The 26,878-nt window shown below is 39.2% G+C and overlaps 1 protein-coding gene across 2 annotated transcripts in view; it reads right to left on the bottom strand.

The window, feature by feature from the left end:
* Window positions 1-24,632, bottom strand: part of LOC146318951 (pecanex-like protein 3) — a 34,528-nt gene extending 9,896 nt beyond the window's left edge. The window contains exons 1-24 of one of the 2 annotated variants that reach the window (XM_084731188.1): window positions 24,279-24,632; window positions 22,814-23,300; window positions 21,135-21,343; window positions 20,921-21,026; window positions 20,637-20,676; window positions 20,166-20,261; window positions 17,313-19,058; window positions 13,273-13,402; window positions 12,725-12,894; window positions 11,062-11,119; window positions 10,814-10,955; window positions 10,522-10,679; window positions 9,436-9,589; window positions 8,094-8,126; window positions 7,829-8,000; window positions 7,218-7,328; window positions 6,993-7,084; window positions 6,768-6,877; window positions 5,234-5,339; window positions 5,038-5,130; window positions 4,774-4,924; window positions 2,923-3,067; window positions 2,027-2,204; window positions 154-262 (exon numbers count right to left, since the gene is read on the bottom strand). In XM_084731188.1, coding sequence (XP_084587314.1) covers window positions 154-262; window positions 2,027-2,204; window positions 2,923-3,067; window positions 4,774-4,924; window positions 5,038-5,130; window positions 5,234-5,339; window positions 6,768-6,877; window positions 6,993-7,084; window positions 7,218-7,328; window positions 7,829-8,000; window positions 8,094-8,126; window positions 9,436-9,589; window positions 10,522-10,679; window positions 10,814-10,955; window positions 11,062-11,119; window positions 12,725-12,894; window positions 13,273-13,402; window positions 17,313-19,058; window positions 20,166-20,261; window positions 20,637-20,676; window positions 20,921-21,026; window positions 21,135-21,343; window positions 22,814-22,966 — 4,462 coding nt within the window. In that variant the 5' untranslated portion in view covers window positions 22,967-23,300; window positions 24,279-24,632. Of the gene's footprint in view, window positions 1-153; window positions 263-2,026; window positions 2,205-2,922; window positions 3,068-4,773; window positions 4,925-5,037; window positions 5,131-5,233; window positions 5,340-6,767; window positions 6,878-6,992; window positions 7,085-7,217; window positions 7,329-7,828; window positions 8,001-8,093; window positions 8,127-9,435; window positions 9,590-10,521; window positions 10,680-10,813; window positions 10,956-11,061; window positions 11,120-12,724; window positions 12,895-13,272; window positions 13,403-17,312; window positions 19,059-20,165; window positions 20,262-20,636; window positions 20,677-20,920; window positions 21,027-21,134; window positions 21,344-22,813 lie in introns of both variants that reach the window. The other variant, XM_084731187.1, reaches the window with a different exon arrangement.
* Between the last annotated feature and the right edge of the window lie 2,246 nt (window positions 24,633-26,878).

Raw genomic sequence — 26,878 nt, 5'->3', positions numbered from 1 at the left:
GCGACACCTGTAAAATACTACAAAAATCAGTCTCTGATGTTCAGTATGTGTTGAGTCTGTGTCAGATTTTGTAGTTTGCATGATTGTTGTATTACAGTAACTTGGACACTTCATTATTATTATTGACATAAAATCAAACAAACTGAAGGATACGGGGCACGGCAAAAGGTTGAGCAAAGGCGTGGAAGGCAGAGCCCCAGGTGATCTGCCAGGGGGCAATGTACGTCAACACAAAGCGCAGCTTGTACAGCAGGTCCCACATCTGAGAATTTGAAGGAGAAATACATTTAAAAAAACACAGATTTCCAAGTGTATTTATATAACTGCACAGACAATAAAGAGACAGAACAGTGACTTAATACATCCTGAAAATCTTTGCAGATCCAGCAACAACCAGACAAGGCAGTAAAATTCAGCTTTTCAACCTGTAGTTAAGTTACTCTTTAACATTAAAGCTACAGTTTGAAACTTTTTAAAGCTGCCACAATTAATTGATTATGAAAAAAGTCAAAATTCTCTGATTTTTGCTTCTAAAATGTGAAAATTTTTTGGTTTCTTTACTCCTTCCTGACAGTAATCTGACTATCTTTGGGTTGTGAGTAAAATAAGACATTTGGGGATGTCGCCTTAGGCTCTGGGAAACACTGATTGATATTTCTCACCATTTTCTGAAATAAAACAAACAACAAAAGAAACAAACAAATGAAAAAAACTACTATTAAGTGACCAATTAATCAACTATGAAAATAATAGTTGCAGCCCTACAACTTTTATAAAATTAACCTTTTGACATATTTGCTGAAACTGTCACTATTTCCTCGCAGTGGTATACAGAGACAGATGATAATGTGAAGAAAAATCAAGATGCTCTGGAGTGTCGCATCCCCATCTTGAGAATGACCACAGCCAGTCATCTGTGTTAAACATTTCATCTCAGGTTAGTAAATGATGTTACTGAGTAAATGTTGTATGCTGATTGGGTCTGTAGACTGAGGTGAATCAGAAAAGAGCCTTAGTGATGTTCTAATTAAAGTGTTTACACAGATGGAAAAAAATGGCCTTCACAGAAAAAATCTGCTTTTAGAACGGCATTTGATTGAACAGTCTGCCTACTAGAAGAAATGCCAGGGGCAAAGGGTGTTTTAACGTTCATTTTTCACATAAATTGAGCTGAGCTACTTTCTCATAATGAACCTTGTAAAGAGCAGAAAGTAACATAGGAAGTGGAGCTAAAACCGACCTGTTTTTTAAGCCTCTGCTCATAATAAACAGCTACAGTATTAACAACAAACGGCAATCAAAACAGAGACAATGAATCCGCTTCACGACAGATGTAATTCATCCATTGTAATGGAGGCAGTCTAAAAGAGCCGCTGTGTCTAATGATTTTTCTATGTTGATCGGCATGGACAGAACATAATTATTCACCTGACAGACCATAGGAATTGGGCTCCTGATCGCTAAAATCAATACAGTTTTATTATCTTACGTATTTAAACTAGCAAAGACCACAGAATTTGGACTTACTGACCAAATTAGAGTAGTTGTTTTCACCCAAAAAGGAGCAGAGGCATGACACAGGATCAAATTACCCAGATGGACTCCACTCATCAATGGCATTTGCAAGAAGAATCCACCACATCTGAACAAAAACAACCTGAGCCAACTTCCAACCAAAAACGTTTGACTACCTGGGAATAAGACAAGGAGTCAAATACCAACATTTTGGGTTAGAAGCTGATTCTGATGATTGTTTTCATCCAGGTGCAAAGGATTCTTGTAAATGCCATTAGGAGCACTAGGAGGAGCCAAAAGAACTTGATTTTTTAACATATTGTGTGTCTCATGTACCACTGTCAGGATATAGTGAGAGTTTCAGCAAATATGACAAAGCTTTATTTTTAAAGATGTTACCTACTGTAGCTTCAATCTGTCCGATATGCACAATAAAATGCTTTAAGAGTTGAATGTAAGTGCATTATTTCATATTATTTGTGATTAAAATCCCAAGGGTGTGCATCCTAACCTTGCTGAAGAGGATGGACATGAAGTAGTAGTCAATGAGGAAGGTCTCTGAGAAGTGGGGGTAGTCAAAGTAAAAGAAGAGCGTGGTGAAGCACAGCGTGACATACTGCTGCGACGGGGCACAGAAGGACGACCGCAGCAGCTTCATGCCCGCTACTGAGATGAAGAGGGCTCGGCTGCTGGATGAGAAAAAGACAGACAAGAAATCAGTAACACATATTTACACACACAGCAAAATCTATACAGTAAGTTATGACATGAGATCTCCAAACCAAGATTAATTTAAAATTAAAAAAAAAAATGAAGACTGGGTTTCACCAGCAAGCATTCATTTTTGAATTATCATGGTTTAACTAAAATGATGTTGCATCACACTTTTAAACTATCTTAAAATTGAGCAAGATAAAATTTAAACCTCTCTTTAAACTAATTTAATTTCACTTTGCATCACTAAATTTGGATTTACTCAACTGAGATTAGTTTTTCATTGTATAGAAGAGCTCTGCTTAATTTTAAATCTGAATTCACTCATTTTAGACCTAGTTTCACTAATCTCTGATTATCACTAATGTTAAAGGTTAAATTAATCTTCATTTGTGCAGCCCAGTCTAATTGATGCCTTCACTTTTACAGAGACTACTGCACAAACTGGCTGGTTTACGGATGGAAAAGGGGGAAAATGGGGAAACGACTATAAGAACACATTTTATGTATGTTGTGCTTCTCAGCACAACCTGCAGAGAGCAATACACCTGAGGGTAGTTGAGTCTATTAATTTTATGTTCAACACTTCCAACACACACAGCTAACAGCACATATCCCCAGGGAGCAGAGATGGTGAATAGTAGAACGAATGGATGTGAAATAGTTTGGCAACAGTATGAGTGAAATCCTTACTAGATGTCCAGTTCTTTATGGTTCTGGCCCACAGTTCGAGCTTCTGTCGTGAGGGAGTTAAGCACCACAGCTGGGTAGATGAAATATTTTTCCACACACTGAAGCCACGCATACAGCTTCTCAAACCACATCAGCTGAGCAGCATCTGAGGCAAACAGAAAGCAAAACCATCTTACACACTTGTTGATAAGAGTCCAAACTCTGCCCTCATTTTTTACCCTTAAGGCTTTTCACAACTGTGAAACAAACATTGCAGAAAATGCTGCAAAAGACAAACATCTTTTTGCAACGGGTAGTATTTCTGACGTCCATAGCTGTAATCAAGTACTGAAAATGGACCTGTTCAAGAGGACATATGTGTGATGCCTGGAAGGAGGATCATGTATGCAGTGTAAAGTTATTTCACACTGACAAAAATGCTTTGAGATAAAATCTCTCCTTTTCAATAATTTAAATTGAAGACATTTTAAAGACCATTATAAATGCAATTTAAGACCTATTTCATGTCCATACTAACAAAAAAGATTCATGCACAGTTTGCATTAGTGGTTATTGGTTCGATGTTGGTTTCATTTTGTGCACATCCCAATTCCAAAGAAGTTGGGATGTTGCGTAAAATGTAAATAAAAGCAGAATGCAATGATTTGCAAATCATTTTCGACTTGTATTCAATTGAATACAGTACAAAGACAAGATATTTATTGTTCAAACCGATATTTTTTGTAAATATACACACTCTGAATTTGTTACTTGCAACATGTTCTAAAAAAAGCTGGACTGATACTAAGTGGAAAAGTGTGCTGTGGTCTGACCAGTCCACATTTAAATTTTTTCATTTTTTGCAGATCAAAGACATTGCGTCCAAGGAAAAGGAGCCATCCAGATTATTACCAGTGCTGACTTCAAAAGCCAGAATCTGTGATGTATGGGGTCTGTTGGTCATCATGACATGACTAACTGTCACATCTCTGAAGGCCCAATTAATGCTTAAAGGTACATACAGGCTTTGGAGCAACATACGCTGCCATCCAGATGACGTCTTTTTCAACAACTTCCTGGCATATTTCAGCAAGACATCCTCCATTGAAAATGTGTGCCAAACTCTTTACTGATGCGTTAAATATGACGACAAAAACTCTGGACTGTTGAGCCCCTGAAGTCATATATAAAACAATAATTTTGCTTTCAAACACTTAGTGATAATGGAATTCCTTCAGTTATCAAGCAATTCCCGAAAAAATGTGATGTATCACAGAGGTAAACACGCCTATGTCCCAAACTTTTTTGGAAGGTGTTGCAGGCATTAAATTCAGAATTAGTGTATATTTTCAAAAAACCTTTAAGTTTATCAGTTGCAACATAAAATGTCTTGTTTAATATCAGTGAAAGTATGTAAATCAATGCATTCTATTTTCAATTACATTTTACACAGGTTTCCAAATTTTTTGGAATTGGGGTTAGTAGTTGATACAGCATGATCAATATAAATTCTTTTCCCAAAACACATTTAAAAGCAACTTAATAAAGGTAAGATTAATTGATTTAAATTTAAATAAAATTTCATAAAACTCAGATTACTGGATTTTAGACTTTTTAAGGACCCACAGAAACCCTGTAGTAATGAGGATTTATAGAGACTATAAGTGATATTCGAAATATGAAGCTGTTTGACTAAAAAAAAACAACAGTATGTGGTGCTGTTGCAGAGATCTTACCATTTCTCCTTTACTCTATGCCACTTTTTCCTTAAATGTTCCAGTTGTTCATATAATAGTCTTTCTACTTCTACTTTAAAGATACTTCAAAATGCATGTTTCTGTGTGTGTTAACAAAGAGCAGTCACACACTCACCTCGGACCTCAAACTGGCTGTACTCCCTGGAGCGGAGCACAGGGTGAGCCAGGCAGAACCACGGCAGCTGCTTGCGCAGCTGAGGCAGGAGATAGTGTGTAATAAAGCCTACAACTCCAGCCAGGATGTACAAGACGAAGCTAAGAGCAGGCTGTGGATCAAGAGGGGGGAAAAAAAGCAACATTAGCAGGAAAGATCTGTTTTTTCACTAAATTTCTCCAAAACGTGTTGTAGAATAGGATCATAAACTCTGCTCCAACTAACCTGAAGGGCGATGAAAACTGTGCTGGCACTGATGGCGAAGGTAATCACAGCCATGAGGGGACACATGACGAGGTCTGAATGAAGAATCTCTTTCTACAAAGAGCCAGCAAGAGGGCACAAGACTTAAAAATTACTGACACAGGGAATTCAAAAGTGAGACTACAGTTTATGCAGGAAAGTGAGCAGTGATCTTTACCACAGAGTTACGCAGCTTCTCAGGAAGAGGGTCCTTGATCTCCACAGGGGGTTCTTCTGGTGTTCGGTTCTCTAACTCTGGGAATAACTTAGATCGCACCAGTGACCTGATGTAAGTGGTTAAAAAACAAAGAGGAATCATGAGAACTACAGCAAAAAGCTGAGGTGTAAAATCAAAGTGTACACAGACTGTGTTCAGGCACACTTCTGTTTGCAGGTCGCTTGTGTTTTGGCAGCGTTCAGAGCCCATTACATGATCACTGTAGTCATCTAATTTATTTATTTTATCTTAAAATACCAGGAAGTACCACTGAGATAAAAACACCTTTTACAAGAGAAACGTTGCCAAGGTAGCAGCCTAACAGGTTGGTGCTGTTGTAGTTACATTCATAAAATGAAAGAGTACTGACCTAAAGCCTAAAATTACACTTCAGGTTACAGTTACACACATAAAGCACAAGCAAAAATGTAAAGTAAAACTACCACAGGTCACAACTCTTTAACTTAACTTTAGCTCCTGCTCCTGTTAGTGCCCATTATTTGACATATTTTTGAGATTTAATACATGTAATAGGTTGCCCTTCTATGTCCATTTGCTGCTTTTAATATGTACTGTATTGTATTCGGATGTGTGCCACGCACCAGTGAAAGACAAAGCCTGCATTAATAGACAAAGTTTTGAATCTGAATCTAAAATATGACCATTTTACATGGTCTATGTTGACAGCTGTATTGACTGAAATAGCTGTTCAGCCAAATAATCACCCACAACAAAAACAGGTTTGGCACCAAAATATAAATAAATGCAGCACTATGCAAAGTGTACGAAAAAAGCTTCTTAATGCGCGTGGCTCTATCATGAATGTAAACACAAGGTTAAAAGAAAACCTATAGACACACTGATAATTAGGTTTCTTGTATACTGTGGGCAGAAAAACAAACACATTTCAGCTCTAAGTTAACATCACGATAATACAGAACAGCTGAAATGGGAATTTGTAAACAGGTGAGGTTCAAATGCCAATCAGCAGAGAGAATACAAAATTGCATGAAAGCCCAAGATGGAAAATAACTCATATATAATACAAATTAATTATGAAATAAAAAACTAATGATCTGTATTTTTCTCTACAAAAGTGATATGTGGTCATTTTCTGTCTTTTGTTATGTTTCTGGTCTTGTGAATTCTTGTGTATGCATTAATTACTCTTACACTCATGACATCTCATGATAGGTCATTTTTTCCTGCCTTTTTTGTGGTCACCCCTGTGGTTTCCTATAATTAAGTGTTCTCTCTGCTGATTGCCATTTGAACCTCATTCATTTACAAATGCTATTTCTACTGTTCTGTATAATGCTGATGAAGGCTTAGACACATTCTTAAACACATTCATTTTTTTTGTTTACTTTTTGATCCTTATGGCCGCACACACTGTATCATGTGTGCTGTGTTACTTGTGTTGTGCCTCTTTTTATCTGCAAAACAAGATTGTCAGTGAGACCATTATTGACAATGAGAAACACAAAATACTGACCACAGGATGGTGGGATCGCTGCTTTGGCGGCTGAGGTGGTAGGATAAGGCCAGGAGTAGGCCACAAAACACAGAGAACAGTACTGGCACATGGGCATCCCCCCACGGAGCCTAGTGCAAAAAAAACACATAATATTAAATCAAGGACTGTCCGCAATGATTCTGATCAGAAATACCAAACCAAAACAGCTCTACTTTCATGGATTAGTGTTTCTGTTCCACTTACGTTGATAGCACCGAGGCAAAATCCATACAGCAGAGCAGCCACCAACATGCTGCGTATGAGGCTGAACAGAGATGAGAGGGGGCTAGTAGTGGCTGAGGAACAACAAACAGAGAGAAGATCAGGAGGAACTTACAACACAAATGATCGTGTGCAGTTTTTAACATGTTATAACGCTTCCTGAAGAGGTTTTACATCATCATCTTCCCTGTGTAGACGTGTTCTTACCAGTTCCACCAAAAATGTGCATGTCAATCTGCTCCAGCAGACACATCACAAAAGTATTGACCTGAGGTAGCAACCCAAACAGGAAAATGACCGGGAAACACAAGGCAAACACTGTGGGACAAAAGAGAAAAGTTAATTACCACTCCATGGTTCATACAGCTTTGAAGTGTACAATTCAAGCACTTTCAAGGTACTTAAACCAACAACTTCCAGACTCTCAAAGGTCTATCATGCCTATACTGTTACCATAAATGCAACTGCAAATTCCTTCACAGCAATAAATATATAAAGTCACTTTGTAGATTTTATCAGCTGTTTATATGACTTATTTGACTGTATGTTTTGATCACGATTATTTTATGCTTGCTAACTTTCAGAGTAAGGGATCAACAGAAGACTTGTCTAGCTATGAATGACAAATATGACAAGATAGCTTTATTTAAAATATTTAAAAGAAAGAAAGAAATCCAAGTATATTCTTAACCTTGAAAAAATAAACTCCAAAGGTTCAAGACTTTGTATGACCTCCATAATATGAAACAGGGACACTGTTGAGGTTTTAACACAATCTTGTACAATGTTGATGAAAAGAGTCCTGGATAGAAACTAACCAATGAGCATGTCCCTGACACAGAGCAGGAACTGTGCAGAGAAGAAGGTGACTCCATAGAGGGTGAAGGGCTGCAGGCTGCCAGAGCGCCCAGATAAGTCAAAGATCCAGATCATCACACAGCACAAGCAGAAGTAGACTGGCCGACTGTACACAATGATCCAGTTATGGCCCTGTTGTTCAAAAAGACAAGCCACAATTACATGCCAATAACATGGTGAGATGCCCTGTTTTAATTTAAGCTTTGAGGACATTTTAGTACTCACATGCATGGGAGAGGCTGCATCTGGTTGCACACTCTAAAACAAAGAGGCAGTGAATTTAAGTTTCAGAGGTTTCACGTACATTTAAATACTTACATTCTAGAGACCGACAAATGCCGATTAGTGTTTTCACAATAGTGGAATTTTTAATTTCAATACAGTTGTTCCTAAGATATCGCATTAATGAGAATGAGATGGATGTATGGTCATAGTGACCTTGACCACCAATCTAATCAGTTCATCCTTGAGTCCAAGTGGACATCTGCACCAAGTTTGAAGAAATACAGTCAAAGTGTTCTTAAGATATTGTGTTCATAAGATTACAACAGAAAACTCAAAAACATGTCTCCACCTGTCACCAGACATGGAGGAATAAAAACAATTTGCATTATGCACTGTAAAAAAAAATATTGGACAACATATATGCCAGTACTGATATAGACCGATATAGCTATGCTAGGCCAATATCAGGCCAATAATATTGGCCAACCTATATATCTGTCTGGCTCTATTATATTGTGCACAGTATAGAACATACTGTGGCTTAAATCATGTACTGAAATGATAAATTTAACTCTGTAAAGCTGGGCAGACACTGTACAGTTTAAGCCTGATTTTTACCCCAAATAACTTGCTGCCCCAACTAATTTTAGAATTGAGCTGAATCTCCACCAAATTGGTTGTAGTTTCATGGTCAGTTTGAGGGGAGTCACAGCATCTGATTAAGTGCCCCAACGATCCATAATCTGGCTGTTGGACAATCAGATAGAGTTCTGGCATGTCTGAAATGATGGTCGTCTGTCTTTCAGTTTGACTCAGATTTCCCACTTTGCTGCTGTCAGAAGATCTGTTAAATGCTGTAGTGAGCTAGATTTAATATTACTGGAGCAGCGTTTTACATGTAGTCTTGACAGAGGCTGTGCTGTGGTACAAATAAAACTCAATTTCACAGCAAAATGGACAAACCATACTGTCTTCACAGCCATCTGTGGGTCTATTTTTTATCTTTCTGCTCGAAGTAGAAGTACACAAAGAAACTGCCACTGCCTTTTTCTCTTTTTTTGTCAGTATCTTTGCCACCATCTGGATGGAATAAAACATTATTGTCTTTGTCAATGGACAAAACCTAAAAAGACTGGGGGTTTATTATCAGCACTCACATTGTGTGTAGTCAATTAAACTGTACACTGAACACACATATTTGTACCTTAGTCATGCAGAAAGGGTGACTGGTAAGATCAATAAAGTAATATGGTCTCTGCACAGCTTTAGAGATTGGTATAGATCTTTTTCTGTTACCAAAGTATGAAGTCCAATTTGCAAATCAAATCCAGAGCTAAAGTACCTTCAGTAAAGAGTACTGGCAGCTAGCGATGACCAGGCAGAACTGGAAGACCCAGATGTCCCTGAAAAAGCCCTGGAGCAGCAGTAGGAACCCCAAGAAGGCCACCAGACTGGCCAGCACCACAGCAAACACGTTCTCTCCCACACGGCGGTTTCTGGCAACACAAAGCAAAGGAAATATTACTCAGACAACCTAACACTGATTACTTGACGTTGATGTTTTGTAAAGAAAATTAACATGAAATTATACCTGCTGGACACGTTTTAACATATCTTAAAACAAACAGATCTGCACACCAAAAAGCTCCCATTCCGAGGCTCATCATACAAAGCATTAAATTAAATTTTACACTTTTCATGTGGATGTCAGGTCAATGTCAATCCAATTCCTCTGTGTGTAATACTGACCAATAAAACTGCTCAGTGTACAGTGCTGTGCAGCAGTGCCTACATCAACCAGTAGGCATTGTGGGTGAGCTTATGACTCCCTCACTGATGCTGCTATGTCATTATACAACTTACATTGTTACTTAACTGGCCAAAACAGTGTTAGGTGACTAAAATACTCAAACAGTACACCCCTTGGATACCCAGAGAAAGAAACTAAAAAATCAAGCTTAAATATCACATTGTTATTCTTTCCATCCAGTGACATCACAGGGAGCAGGAAGCAGCAGACTTTGGAGCAAGGTAAGTTTTCTTGGTCAATATAGCAAACTGAGGAATTTATTGCGTGAACCGACAAAATTTAACCTCATGACTGACTGGATGTCCACATGATACGTGGATAAATTTTCCCTTTTAAGTGCATAACGTGTGGGCAAAATGTTATTTTACAAGAATAACCATTATTGTATATTGTGGGTGTTGTTAGCAACTACTTTTGTCATTCTGTTTGGATTTCACAGCCAGAGTTTTACTTAATAACACAGAACAAACAGAAACAAAAAGGACAAGATGGGATTTAACTATGGCTCAAATTCACTGACATACATTATTTATTACATATTAGTCAATATTAGGGATTACGGAGAACAAGGGGCCAAACAGCATGTTATCTCTCCTCTACTACAACAGTCTGACTTACCTGTCCAATAAGGCCAGAAGAGCCAATCGATCGTATCGAACCCTCAGCCACTTCCCGGGCAGCACCCAAAAGCGATAATACTGTTTGGGTTTGGCTTTCTCCTCAATCATCAGAGTGTTTTCCTGGGACTCTTGTAGAGACTCGTGATCCAGATCAAACTACAGATGAGGTGAGAGATGAATACAGGAGGACAAAGAACAAAGGACAATCTGTGATCGAGAGACTCCTGGACTTATTTACATGAGTTTCTCCCTGGAATTATCTACCACATCAAATATCAAAGACTGCTAACCTCAGGCATTTCCAGAGGCACCCTGCGCACCTGCATGCCCTGTAAAACCACAGGTCTTGGCTGGAGCATGGACAGGACTGGTGCCCCCTCCTGGACCTCAGTGGAGGTGAAGCTTGAGGACTGGGACTGTCTCTCTCTCTCCCTGCAAGTGTGAAATTTTATGGCATTAATTGTAGCTGTCTAACAGCAAATTAACTGTTATAGTCTTGGAAAAAAGAAAACCTGGTCATAAAAATTTTATAACTTACTGAACTGGATCCTCATAACCACCTCCAGCAGGTCCAAAAGTGTAGGACCTCTTCACTCCTGTTACACAACACAAATAAAAATGAAACTGGTACCTTCAACAGGGAATAATCCACAGACACATTTGTAAAACTAACATGATACAGTTGTGTTTGTCTTTGTTTGTCCCCCGACTCTTTCAACCTTATTTTTATTCCAGAAACTCAACACATAACAGAACAACCTACAAACTGTAGGAGGAAGAGGCAATCTTGATGGAGAACAGAGAAATAGTAAAAACAGACAACCAAAACTTATAGGTGCTTTTAGGGCTGTGAAGGTATGGATTTTTTTCTTACTGCAGGGAAAAAGCTACGTATTCCCCTGGGATGACGGTTAACCATGGCTACCCCACCCTCCGCTGTAAAAAGAACTATCTTCTATCAGAATTTATTGAAGGATGCTGTTATAAGAGTAGCGTGGCTCTGTGAGCAGCATGTGAACAAGGTGAGAACATGTGGCAGACAAGTGAGGGAGCTGCTAATACTGGAGCAGAAACTTAGCAGTAAGTTGTCAGTCTGGCAGGAAATGTACAGCACAGGTTACAGCACTGCAGGTTTTTTTTTTTCAAATAAAAAAATTATTAAAATTGAAAACTCTTTTCTTTTACTTCCCAACTGCTGGAAAGGTAGAGCTGGTTAGCCCTAAAGTAAGCTGAGCAGAACAGCCTAGGACTGCATAGTGTTTTTGGAGACTTTGCAAAATAATCCATAATGATAAATCTAACACTGTTAGAAATATTTTATTCATTCATTTTTCCGTGTTGAGTCATCATTGTTCTAAGCTGTTCAGTAGCACTCACATGATGCCTTGGGCTGAGTCTGTTGACCAATCAGCGAGTGAGTGTTCTTGACTGGCCACGTGTGCGACAGCGCTCATCTCAAATACACTGCGCAATGGATTTAAAATAGAATTTGCGGTGATGACTGTAATGAGCCCAACCCTGCAATCACATGATTGCAGTATCACAGACACCATCACAGCCTTAAGTGCTTTTAATTTTACATAGGTATGTCTGTCATAGCCTGTACAGTGTTTTGAAGGTCATTTCAATTTTTGTTCTTGTATTGTGTCTGTACTTTGAGGTTCTTCTTTGTCATTTTGTAAAATAAAAATTATGCATTTTATCTACAAATTATTATGAGGCACTGGGTGGTTTCTGCCCTAGAAATATGCAAGAAACTGGACTTATTAATCCCTGGTACCATGTCTGAAATCTGATTGACCACCCCAACTGTCCCCATGATGCACAAGTATAATTGGCCCAGTTAGAGGTGGGACCTTAGTTTGAACCCACTGTTTGACGAATATTTTTAAATATGTATATTGTTCTCTTTTGTGTGTAGCCTACATTTAATTTATTGATCATTTTACAACACAGGACTGTATAATAAATTGTTAGTTTTAGTTCTATTTATACTGCTCACAAAAAAAAAAAACACACACCAAAATCTATACAGGTGAATAAATAATGAATCATGAAAATCAAACTATTTTTCATGAGGGCGGAGTCTTACACCTGAGGAAAGGACAATTAATGCATGTGGATGGACTTTCAACATGAAAGCCAATAAGCACTTGTTTTTCCAAGATGTTGAACTATTTCTTCAGATGCCATTGACTCACCACTCTCATCATAGAAATAATGCACCGCTCCTTCTGATGTGTCGTCAAAGGTGGAGGCTTCGTGGATGCCGCTGCGGGGCAGTAGGAGTGAGGAGGCAAACTGTAAGGCTGAGGGAAGAGTGCGGGTCCGAGAATGAGAGGAGGTCCGAGCCCGCTGGAGGTCCTGAAGGCTACAGGAACAAAAACACAAGGAACGTGTTGAATAACACTTTGTCCAACATTAGCTGTAAAATGTAATTTTGGCAGTGTGAAGCCTAAACTCCATCTGTGCTGCTGAAGCTGGCATGTTCCCTGAGTGGTAGTTTCAATTAATTAATGTTTTATTATTCATTTCTCCAAGACCTGCTGAGAATATTAATTTTACAACAAATCTCCAGAAATTTTTCCCTAAAACACAATAGCAATTTTAATCAGGATCACTACTTCTCACGCACATAATAATGTGAACTTGCCAACAGCCTTGACTACAGCAGATTTGGTTGGTTGAAATTAGGGCAAATAAAAGTCAACAGCTTTAACCCTCGCTCAACTCTGCTTAATCAACTAACCTGGGAGGGGATCCCATGGTGGACGGGGGCGGTGTAGGGTTGCTTCCAGCATTGTGTCTCCTGCGGATGGCCTGGGTCCTCTTAACACTGCTGACTGAGTCGTGTTTGCCCCCATCCTCTGGAGCTAAGGCTGGAGAAGGGTTATCAGTTACATCAATGGGTTACATTACAGTGTCAATATACATGATACAGGGCACCATTTACATGAAAAATGGAAACCAATATCCAACAATGACTGGATGTTACTTGAACAATGTGCAGTTTTAAATCCCAAACTGAGTGAAGTCAGGAATAGTAACCCCCACTGAGTCAATGTTAAGAGCAGTAATATGGCTTAATGACACATTAATGTTGATCATCAAATGCAGTGAAAGAATAAGCCAAGTTAATCATTGCCTAAAACCATTATAGCTTAACGTAAATTTACCAAAGACTTTAATTATCAGATTCAGGGTTTCACCCAGGAAACTGGTTAGAAATGTAGGGCGACGCTGCTCTTAAAGATTAATAATATTTTTCATCAAAGTGTAGTAATTTCCTCTATCATACATCGCAGGAAACCCTGACATCGATAGATACACTCTTGATTGCACAATTAAATATTAGTTCAGTTTTCATCAAAAATCATTTGATCTGTCAAACATGTTGTATTCTAACTGACTGATTTTTCTAACTATTTAATTTTTTAATTAATTGTTGCATTTGAGGGTATTCTGATTTGGATTGAAATGTGAGAAACACGTCTGGAGTGTTATTTAATCAGTTAAATACATCCTTGATCCTGTCACTTGTCTAATTCTGGACAGACAATCATTCATGGCTCCATTTTATACTTGAAGGAAAGCAACAATTTTAACTTTTTACTGGCTGCCCTAATTTAAAAAGACACCAGAAACTCAAATAGTGGATTTGTAATTTAGCAGGCATTGCTTATGTTATCAGTGTTAATTATGCTGTTATGATATCTTGCCATCAGACAGAAACGTCATCCACAGCAGTAAATTACCTAGATGTTGTTTCTTTATCATCTTTATTTCCTGTTTCAGATGCAGGATTACAAACCTATTTGGTGCCGTTTTGTCATGGAGAAAATTGGGTTAGGACAAAACACGCGTGTCATATACTGTTTTACTGTGTTGTACTGTTCTGGTCTAATATACATTTCATGAGATTTGTCTTTTATGTTATCAATGATCTTTTTTACTTGCTTTTATTAGTTAGGCCTAGGTTTTCTCAGCTGTGAGAAAATCACTAAAAATAGACCTATGAAATTCAAGATATTTTCAATTTGGTTTTCTTCTTTTTCTTAATAATAATGATAATAATAATAATAATAATAATAATAATAATAATATGATAATAATGTTTGTGTTACAACAACAACAAATAAGAGGCATGGCGCCCACTTGTTTCTCAACAAACAAATGTTCTCCAACCAAGTTTGGAGGTTAGGCATTGGTTATCAAAGCTGTGTGGAATCCACATGAAAAAGGTAAAGCTGTTCCTATTATAATATATGCAATAATCAACAAGCTTCAATGTCTGGTAAACAAGCCAACAGGTTTTTAAAACAGGGTTAGTGCTTATTTGAACAACTGCACTCGTACCAACTCTTAAATCACTTACTAAATTAATTAGACATAACTAGACAGATCTACTCACAAGAGGTCATGGAGACCCAACATCTTTCATGATGCTTTCCTTGGATCACTACTTTGATGGGCTACAGAGAGTTGATATTAAAGTCACAGGTGTTCGGAACAATACAAGTTCCCAGTAGTCCGGCACGGTGAAGGGGAGGTTCAAGACAAAAAATGACCTTTACTGTGATGGGGCCAAGCAACCCCTTAGCCTCTGCCTCCAGATCAGTGGTGAAGTCGAGACAATGAAGAAAAGAGTCTGATTCTCTGTCTCACTATCTGCTCATGCTCTGTTTCAACACAGCAAAGCTTCCTGCTCAGTGCCTGTGTTAAGCATCACAACACCCCGAGTCTGGCAAAGACAGCACACCTCTCACAGCTGTCAACATTTGTTCTTTTTCATTTATACAACGAAGCATTAATGCAGTTTCAAGCCAATAACAACAAAGCTGTTTGTAATAAAAATGTTTTCTGTTTATGTCTTTCTGGCATCTTGTATTAAAATTGACTGGTATTGACCAAAATCTCCAGTCACTGTTGCAGTTTCTATCATCGCAGACAAAAAACTACTGTAAAGCATGAATGTCATGATGTCACAGGAAATGTATCTGCTGCCAAGGCATTACAAAAGTATGACTAATATTTTAAGTAGCCAGGCAGCTCCTTTTCCCCGTCTTAATAAAATCTGCTTCCCATTTATGCATTTCATGGTTTGTAAACTACAAGGGTGAGTCACAAATATGGAAGCTGGCACTCACTTAAGGTCAGTCAATGAAATGTTTGCCTTCTGATTTGTGACTCAGATAAGTATTACAAGGGATAGTGATGCTAAGTTATAGCTCTTTCACTGAATTTGTTCAGTCAGTCAAGGTCTATGTCTGGCAGTAAATTTCATATGTGCTTATGTCAGTGCTCTTTATACCTTCAATACATTTGATTTGCATTACATTTCATTAAAAAAACGTGTCTGTTGGAAAGCTGAATTTATTTTTCAAATGTATCTTCCAATTTAAAGAGTTGTGGATGATGATTTAGAGGGATTTGTTTTGTATGACTTTTTTTTTCAGAAATTCCTGCATAATTTGCCTTTAATGTAATGTACTTTTTCCAATTTTTACAAGTTATACAATCACCATTTCACAGTGTTCTGTCCACAATAATGATGATACACTATATGGTTATGGTAGAAAATTACATGCAGTGCAATTCAGAAAATGCTCAACTAACTCAACTCAACTTCTGGTTACTCAAAAGACTGCTAAAGTAAGGGACATACTTTCTTTGGTATTAACTTGTTTGTAGACAAAATAAAATACCAGGTAATATTCTATTAGGGTCAATTAAATGATTTACAGTCCTTCATATCTGGGACTTAATTGCCTGCCAATCAGACACTCAAAAACAGGGATGTGTCGATCCAATACTCATATCGGTATTGCAAAAACCACTGGAGCACATACTGGGGAGAAACAAAAGTGTAATGCAATAAAAATCCATTAGCCTAAATTATCACTTAGAATACCTACCTAAACTTTGGGCAACAAGCCATACAAAGTTTCAGTAAAACTTGTGTGCAGCATGTGCCACATGACTCGTAGCTAGGATGTGAGTTAGACTGGTCAGCAGTGCTGTCAATATGTCTGCTGTGTGGAGTGTTTTTAACATCAAGGAAGAGCATAAAAGAGTGGAGAGCAATTTATGTAGATTGGATTTTTAGTGTTGAATTAAAAATTCTATTTGAATTATTCTAACCAATCAAAATGCTGCTAAAAGTTCTGAGCCTGAAAAAGTTTAGATAAAAAGTAGCAGCAGTATAACTGCATAACTGAGTCATGCTGTAGGCTGTGTATTTCTTCCTGCATGGGAGTAGAATATTTGTTTCACAGTTTGAGCATGTGTTCGATGGTTACATCAAGCGAAGTGCATTAGGGCTGCAACCCAAAAATATTTTTATGGTTGATTAGTTTGATTATTTGTTTGGTCTATAAAATGTCATAAAATGGTGAAAAATGTTGATCAGTGCATCCAAATGTCCAAGATAACATCCTTTTTTGTCTACAACCCAATGACAATCAGTTTACTCTCTTATAAAGGACTAAAGAAACCACAAAATGTTCACATTTAAAGAGTTGTTATTGGAGAATCTTACATTTTTCTTTCTTAAAAGGTACTAAAACCACTTAATCGGTTATTGGAATAGTTGGTGTTGAATTCAATAATAGATTAACAATCAATTAATCACTGCAGTTCTAAAGAGTATCCACATGAATGTAATGAATGTAACAGCTTAGTTTCTCAGGAAAGGGTTTCAGGATTCTGCCTTCACTTGCACCAAAAACTAGGAGGTTAAACAAAAACACACACATTCTGGACACAGATTTTAAGGTTATATTGACTCACCTCCCCCTACAGCTCCTTCTTCAACCAGTTCTTCTGCCCTCCAGCCCATCTGGTTGCCGGTCCAAGAGCCTCCAAGAGAATCCAGCCGATGATGATGAGTTCCAGGGAAACCGTCAGTATGGATGGTGCGGGCTTCCAGATCAGACTTAGAGATGGTGAGAGTGCGAGGTGCAGGGGTAGAGGTGGAGGGCATTGTAAGCAGTGTAGAGGGCAGAGCCGCCGTGTTGCTCTGGCCTCCACCTGCCCCATCCATACTTAGCACTCTTGCATGAGTCTTAGCACTCGCCGTGCTAGAAGAGCGCTGAGCAGCACGAGAATGTGAGGGGCCAGCAGTTTCAGGTAAATCCCCTTCCCTTGGAGTGGGCAGTTGAGCAGCAGGGGGGAGCGGGGATGTAATGCCAGTGTTAGCGAGGTCCGGGGAGTAGCAGGAGGTAGAGGAACTTGAGTCATCGTCATCGTCATCATCGTCTGAGCTGTATCGCCGCTGAGAGCCCAGACTTGAACCAGCGCTCATGTCGCTGCCATCATCCTCGTCGCTAGAATCCTCAAATAAACTTTCACTGTACGCCTTGGCACCCAGTCGGTTGCGCACTGGGATATAATCTCTGTGTTGTCTGTGATTGTGGTGACGCCTGTAAGAGCCACAGTCAAAACTACTGCTTCCTGCTCCGGCTCGCCTTCGTGGAGCTTTCCTTCGGCCCGGCCTATGCCCCACACTACTGCCGCTGGCCCGCAGCAGCTTCAAGTCTTTAGGGCGCACGACCTGCTGGGCTTGCAGGGCAGGCTGGTCAGGCAGTAAAAACGGGGTAGAGGATATGGGCAAAGCAGGCTCAGAACACACTAAACCCAGGGCCAGCCCTGAGGGCACTGAATTGGCCTGCCGAGGTGGGGGTAGAGGAGGAACAGGGGCATTTCTGTCTAAATCACAAACCTCTGAGTGTCCGCTGCTTGAAGGGGAAGAGTTCTGGAGAGGAGGGGGCTGTGCAATATCACAGAGTACAGGGGGCAAATCCTCTCCTTCAACAAGTGTCCTGTCTAGCCCCTGGCTGAGGGAGAATTCTTTGGAAGGGGAGCGTAGTAGCACGCTGTCTGACAGGTTGTCAGTATCACTGCCACCCTGTCCTACTGGATCGTCCATGGGCCCGGGGATGGTGGAGCCTATCGCCTGTGCTGAAGCAGGAGCCTGTGCATCTGCAGGCCGCGGCTGGCTGAATGAAGGACTTTCCAGCTGAGTGGAGTCCGTTTTTTCACTCCGGTAACTACTAACAGTGCTTAGCGTCTCGCGGTCTGTGGTGGCTCCACCTGCACTGAAACAGCTGTCCGTGGATCCGGCAGCTAGTGCCACCCCACTGCGGCTGCCTGGGTGCTCGGTCCCAGGTGCAAACGCCACAGGGTCAAGACCCAAACCCAGGAGATTTTCACTCAGCTCCTCACTTAGGCTGCTCTTTATAAGGGGGCTAAGGGGAGTATCCCCCAGGCTCCCAGATTCAGCAGAGGGGCCAAGGGGAGAATAGGCCCCCAACCGATTGTCCTCGGGACTCTGTTGAGACAGCTGTTCTGGTAATTCTTCCACTTCCTGCAACTGTTCTTTGTCACCTCCATCTTCTTGACTGGAGGGTGAAGGAGGGATAGACAAGCAGTCTCCTGGTTCTCCAAATCCAGCTGACACTCCAGATATCCCCATAAGAGCAGGGAAATCCCCTCCAAGAGCAGCAGCAATGCAGGACTGGACCACACTGGGAGCCCCTGTACAGTGAAACAGATCAAAATCAGACTGAAATACAGTTTGAAAAGGTTTAACACAGCATTTGAATTTTGCACTTTTCTGGACTTTTGTTGTTTTTTAATCTTTTTCAGGTTCATATAACTTTCCTAAAGTCAAATTAAAGTCTTTTGAGCATTTTTAAGCTTTTCCAGCACCTTACACCTATGGTAAATTACATATACATGTATAAATGTATATACAGGCTGGATCACTATGAGAAACTGAGAGTTGAGAGTGCTTTAAGAAGGGAATCTTTTTTGTAGCATATTTTATTTGTCAAGCTTTGGAGAGAAGGCAAAATATTCTGATTAAGAATGAGCTGTAAAATTGACTGTACATTTGTACTGAACACAAAACTGAACACTGAAACTGTATTTTGGGGGTTTTGTAAACTAATGAGGGTTGGGCAGTTGGGGGAAAATAAAATCATTCCATATACTCAAAATAATTATTTCACTTCTTGCACATTCTTCTGCTATAAACAACCAAAATTATGATCAAATTCATACTTGAAAGCATTCTACAGAAGGGTGACAAATTGAAGGAAAACACAACAAAGTTTCAAAGTTTAAACTGTGTTACCTGTCTGTAAGTAGACCTGGCCTCGTTCAATAAATAGACAAATAATTTCAATTTCAATAAAGATCTTAACTGCTTTACTACTAGTAATGACGGCCTTACACCAGAATGTGAGTAGCAGACCAACCTAAAACTTAAAGAAAATCTAGTAGGCTACACCTTAAAATGTTAAGCTGTTGAGCTCAGTCGTCTTCATTTTACGCAAATGCAGTTAGGCTCTCTCTGACTTATTTTATTATTTTATATGAAAATCCAACAATTCAGTCAGATTGTGATTCATTTTGAAAGGAATTCCATTACAATGTCAAGCACTTTTCAAAGTTTGACAACATCACATTAAAGTTCAAGTGTTTTAAAGGATTTCCAGAACCCTGATGGATGATCTTGATGAACAGAATTAAGAGCCATGCCTACAATGGAATACTGATATGTCTATAGCTTGGGCGGGACTAGACGGTATTCAGTGTGTAAGATGCTCATTTCTGATCACTGAATAGTGGCAGACTCACTAATAGTGTCCTGGGAACTCTGGCGTAGGACCTCACGGTGAGCTGATGTAACAATCACATTATTGCTTCCTTGTTCCCGCATTAGCTCTTTGATATCTGAGGTGAAAGGAAATATGTCACTCAAAAAACAATAGTGAACATTCAACACAGGCTAAACTCGTCTTGATCTAGTGCATACATTGAATGGAGTAAAGGCACCAGAGATACAGAAGGCAAGATACACAAATATATAAAAAAATATACATCACTTAAACTGATATTGATATTTCAGGTGGAGTTTTTTTAAGGTTTCTTAGTGGCCCCTCTCCTTTTCCAAACTGGGGAAGTGCCAGCTAGCATCTACTGTAGGTAATACACTGACTATTGATAAGTACCTCATACAACCCCACTTCAAATAATCCAAACTATCCCTTTAAAATTTAAATCTGTCAGTTCTGGTAAACACTGTGAAAACAGCATTCAAATACTTACCCTTGGTGCCCCCTGTATCCTCCAGCTGGGGCAAGAATTCCTGAAGAATAAAAACACAAAATATGCAGTTAGAGCATTAAAATGATCAATGATCAAATATATCAATAGTTATCAATAAGATCATGGCAACAATGGGATCTAATGAAAATATTTGAACTGTATGTTTGAGGCATACTTGACACTGGAAGCTAAAAAAAAATCTATTTTTTCAACAAGAAGAATTAGAGAAACAATGGAGGCAGAAGAATGAAGTCATGTTACTATAAAAATATGGTAATCCTCACCGACACCTGGTTCAATCCAAACAGAGAGTGCTGAGAGCTACAGCGCACCGGAGGTGTTGAGTTGACCTTTCGAAACACAGTCATCTCTACACCAACATGGCTATCCCTGTGAAGAAGTTACACAAACAGAAAATTTAAAAGGATTCAGCATTTCACAGCTTTGGAATTTCAAAGCTTTTTTTCTGACAGAATCTGTCAGAAAACTTCTTCCTACCTGTGCTGATTCCCATCATGGGCACCTGAACCTTCATCTCCTTCTTCTGTCTTTGGAGCTTCAGCTGTGAGCGAGGCCTGCTTCTTCTCTACAATCTCTCCAAGGTCAAACATAGCATGAAGCCGGTAGTTCACCACCTTAATGGCAGTGAAAAAGACGGCCACCACAGCAGAGTACATGCCTGCTACCACCAAGCTAGGAGGAAGAGCCTGAGAGGGAGTGAAGAGACAGTGACAGTAACTGAGACTAAAAATGAAAATGAGACAATGGAGTCCACCTCATAGAATGAGTAACCAGAATTATTTGATAAGGGTTGGCAAATTGTAAATCCCAAAAAAGACATCAAACCAAACACAGACCTATGTTATGTAGTTATCATAATGAAAGCAAATTCCCATTGCTCATTTCAGCAAGTAAGCTCACAGATAACTGTATGTACTAAAAAGCAACTTCTTACCAAAGACAGTAGAAATGAGAGGTTCACTGCATTTAGAAAGTCAAACATTAGATTATGTACCAAAACAATTTGAAAGGTTAATTTAGGGCACATTTCATCTTTGTTATGAAGATTTGGCCTCTCCTATTGGCCACCACACAGTGCACAAGGCAACCACACATGTCCAATCTGCAACAAACCTGTACATGAGTGAAATGTACATACAATCTTGCAGACTTTCTGCTTCAACTATGATCTATCTCGCTTGCTGCTTTTTTACAGTTTTACAATTTCAAGGGATGATTCAAATGTAAATTTTTATGCACTCCCTTTCATTTTCACTTCTAATCTCTGAGTTAAACTGGAGATTTGCTTCAATCCTGCATGGCTGTCTGACCACTTGTGTTGTTGCACCGCCATTTTGGAGGTACTGGGATATAAACAACGGAATGGAATATATAATGAATATTAAACCTATGCCGACTTTAGAATGTCTAAACCCTAGAAAGGTTCTGAAAAATGTGTGGAAGCTTTTAACCTTGTAGAAAAGGACATAAAAAGCAGGAAAGGGTGCAATATTTTGAGGAACTAAAATTAATAGGTGATGAAGATCCATATGAGTTGGCTACTTCATCTTGTAATGTTTTTTTTCCAAACCCAGAGACAGCTGAAGATGTTACAAAGGTTTCATCACGTGTGGACAGTGAGAGAGGCTCAGTACCAGCTTATCAGTGGCAGGTGTATTGTGAAAGCCAAGGCAGGTGGTCAGATTGGATATATGAATTCAGATCTATGTAACGTTACACCCCTGCTTACAAGGTGGTGAACACCACAGGAGGGTGATGTTCATCTCATTAACACTTTTGAACAATTTAAATGTAGCAAATACTCAGGAACAGTTGCAAGTTCAGATGCATTGTCTACAGTCAGTACAGCCAACATGGCTGACCTCCAGACTGATGACATGCTGTGAGAACTAATCTTTGATTTTGAATGTTTGTAGTTTGCTGCACAGTTTGCATTGTTAAACAACTAAGTCTAAGGTAATGCTGGTTTTCACTCACCTAATGTGTCAACCATCTATTGTGTAAATCTCAGGTGCAGCTGCAATGTCTGCTAAATAGAAGCAATTCTGCTAAATAACATTAGAAAATGCATTCACATGGATGTATGCCTGAATCTAGTCGTTTGGATTTATTGTCTGGATAAGATTGCAGTAAACCTGCTGTGAAAACATGCTTACCATGTACAACAGAAAAGGGAAGGCCAGGAGGAATATCCAAAGGTAGAGGTGGAAGCAGTTGGAGAACGTGCTCTGATGGGGGTCCACATACCAGCCTCCTGTGAGCGAAGCCCAAACACCCTGCCGCAGTATCTGAAGAGCTTGGGAACCCATCTCCACCTTCAGGTTCAACCAAAAACCAAAATGCTTCCTCCAAGGCTGTAGCTCAAAAAACTGTGCAACAGTTCGAGCCACAGTATTTTGTGTCTATGATGGCACTTCCATTGGGGATGGCAGGTTAACCAGGACTGTTTCATCAAGGACAATAGTTCTGTGTCTTGATATGTATACTTCAGTTGAGGTCAAGAGTCCTTGCATATTCTTGTGCCAGTATGTGCTCTCTCCCTGCACCGACGTTGCCACGCTCTAGCCTAATCCTTGTTGGGTAATCAGGAGAGTGACTTTTTGGCACATTGGTAACCCACTGACTGTATGAAAAAACATTCATCTGTAAGAAAGATCAAACTGGTTTGTTTCCTTAAGTGAAGCTACATCTTAAACATTACATTCAGTGGAAAAACTTAATGTTAGGCAATTATCCAATCATGAATTTACACTGAAAATCACAGAATAGGCATAAATACTATAGAAGAACTCTGTCAATTGTCCACATGCACTTATTAGTTGTAGGGATAAGCATTTTAAAAAGTATCTTTCTGGTTGTTTAACTTTACTTCCTTAAATTCCACATAATTATGAAACCTTTATAGTTCCCTCTTGATTTCAAGCTGATCTTGAATTAATTTTGGAAAAACTCACATGGTAAAACGGACTACATTTGTGATGAGTCAACGCTAAACATGATTATTTACCACACATTTCTTAACTTCCACATTAGATCGCAGCAATTATCATCTGAACAGCTAAAAGCAAGGGTGAGAATGACTTAAAGGAAGCTACATATTTGATTTATTTTTTCCAGATTTCAGACAGGATGACAGAGCTTTAAACTGCCTATTTTCATTCCCAGGCCAATGCTGTGCCAGCTAGATTAAGTTTTCTGATTGACATTAGCAAGCTAACACACAATTTAGCTTAGCTTACGAAATGCATCTATGATCGGTAAAATTCACCCTGTTCAACCACCGTCGCCTTAATTCTCCTCGTTGAATAAGGAAACATAACCGATAGCAGCAGTACACCGCTGCAAACTGGCTGACAAACGTTAAACATCATCAGATTGTTTGACGCTAGTTACCGGCTAATGCTAGGCCGCATATATCAGCATTTCAGGCTGGGTAATGTCCCTGTCGTTAACTGGGTAAATGTAACGCCAGCCTACAACATCAAGTTAGCTTAACCGCTGATCGCTAAGTGAATGTTAGTTGTTCGTCATTAGCTGGTGTTAGCTTAGGTTAGCTCGACAGATTTGATAATTGTGCTCACAGTGAAATGTTTTCCACATTTGGATCCCAGCATAGCTTACAATTAGCATTAGCTGTCCAGCTTGCCTCATATCCTCCTTCCGCATCCAGTCCTTGCAAAATCTCAGAGCTTTCCTCCTCAGGATGCTAGCGAGCAAAGCTGTGTCCACAAACTGTATGTTAGCTTCACTTTTTGTTGGCGTTGGCTAACTTATCATTGTTCTCTGAAAGTCCTTCATCCTCTTTGGCATTAAAGGTAGACAGACGTGCAACGGGAGCGGAGGTCCTCTCTCATGGTGAACGACAGCTGTTTCTTGGCATAAACGGTGCCTATATTAAAATGTTTCAACAAGCTAGCTAACTGGGTAGCTAGCGCTAGCTAACAACTAGTTGACACACACGCACGGACGCACGCATGCACGCACGCACGCACGCTCAGAGAGTGATCGAGTGAGAGAGAGAGAGAGAGAGAGAGAGAGAGAGATTCCCATGGCACTGATTGGCCGTATGTACTGACGTCATGGGGAGGGCGTTTTCTCTCTTATTTCAAAATTATCTAAGATTAAGTTAATTTCTGAAGAATCCCATCAGTATCTGGAATGCCTTTACTGCATATTTATTTAATTTTATTGGTGGCATTTATTTTTTTTTATTATTATTAAAATGGAATTTTCATGCTGACATCCCAATGAACTTTCACACACTGTAAATCATTTTAAGCAGAAAAATGTAAGGTCACCTGCTGCCTCAACCCATAGTCAGATAACTTACATTTGTAAATTGTTGTTCAAAGTACAAAGTAAATCAAATCAAGATCAAAAGAAACAAATTTTGCACATGAGTACATTACTATTTGCATGTAAGGTATGCGGCAGGGGCTTATTTTATGAAGGTAAGTCCAGACTCAGTGATAGAAAAAGGGTCTGTTTGGGGAAAACCACTGGTCCAGAGGATATAAACCAAAGAAGATACTAAAATAGACCAAAGGATACTAAAAGATAATATCCACCCCTGGCACAGCCTGTTCACTCTGCTGCTGTCTAGCAAGAGATACAGGAGTACCCACTGCCATACCATCATACAGAGCAGCTTCTCTCCTCAGGCTGAGACACTTTTAATTACATCCCCACACTCCATCAAAATTATTAGTTTTTTGTTTTGCTGTGGGTTGCTTCTGCATATACAAACATAAATTGCATTATACAAACTCGTTTTGTAAAATGACCATTAAATGAAACCCTTGAAGTAAAATTCTGTTCATACACAGTATATGTTAATATATACAGAGTCTCTCGAGCTTTTATCTTGTGAGCTTTGTGTTTATTTACTCCAAAGAGGAAGTTAGAAGTCTGATTTGAAGTAAAAATAAAATAATATTAGATACTTTTCTCTGTTACATAATTATTATTTTTGTTCCATTTTCGTGGCTGTTTAATAGTTGCTTTGCCTTGTGCAGTCACTGACTTTATCTGCTGCTCTGTTTAATGCAAAGTGTAGAAAATCCCCAAATATAACCACCAGAAAATGTCCACATGAGCCAGAATGAAGCCTCAGAACTCCTTGACCATCTGGCACCATCCTCTGTGACCTCTGACACTTTTACACAAGGGAAGGAATTATAATAAAATACACAATATGATATTTATCTCAATATCAACAAACAAAGAAAACGATGATTTGAAAAAATGTCCTTTATTAAATAATAAATCTGATGTGTACAGCATTGTTTGTTTGTATAAAGTGCTTCTGCATTCTTTCCTTAATAAAGTAAAAATAAAAAGAAGCCAACCATGACCAAAGTATGTGCAAAAAAATGGTATTGTTTTTGGCAATGAATGTTTGAATTATGTATCCATCCATCCATTTTCTGTAGCTGTTTATTCCCAAAGGGTCACTGGGGGCTGGAGCCTATCCCAGCTGACATTGGGCGAGAGGCGGGGTTCACCAAGTCACCAGTTCATCGCAGGGCTGACACATAGACAGACAACCACTCACACTCACATTCCCACCTACGGGCAATTTAGAGTTGAATTATGTATGTACAGTTGTAAAACGAAAACAATTCAGCAGTCAGCAGCGGTCCTTTTATGAAATAAAATAAAATATTGAAACATTTTTTATTGCAATGTTCATTATATTACATCCCTACTTGTGCAAGCAAGTCCAAATTTCCTCGCTAAACTTTTGCAACTGCAAATCAGAGACAAATAGTCACATTTCTGTTCAAGCCCTCCAGTCCACTGTAGATTTTCCAAAATAGATACCCTAGCATTTCTCTTATATTTGTGTATAATGCTTTCATTCTACACAGATGTACGGATGATGAAAGAGAGTACGTGAGTTAACATCGTGGTTGTGGGAGCTTGACAGTGCTCTCCTTGGCCTAAACAGGCAGCAAGGGGTAAAGGTCAAAAGTAAAGATCTGAGGAAAAGTCATGAAACACACTGAAAAGATTCTAAAATTGACAGAAAACATCCTTTGTAAACCTTCAGTATACACTGTTAGATATTAAGATTCCACTATTTGATATAAAGGTTCCAAACTGGTTCTTCCTGAAAGGGCCGAGGTTCTATCCAGAACCATTTGCTTCTGAAGAGCACTTTCCTTAAAAAAACTGTTTTTAAGGATTGTTGAAAGCATGGATGCAAAAAGATCCTTAAC

This window comes from Lutjanus erythropterus, chromosome 11 (assembly GCF_056507025.1).
Source record: "Lutjanus erythropterus isolate fLutEry1 chromosome 11, fLutEry1.hap2, whole genome shotgun sequence".
Taxonomy (NCBI): domain Eukaryota; kingdom Metazoa; phylum Chordata; class Actinopteri; order Lutjaniformes; family Lutjanidae; genus Lutjanus; species Lutjanus erythropterus.
This window is presented reverse-complemented; position numbering and strand designations above follow the sequence as displayed.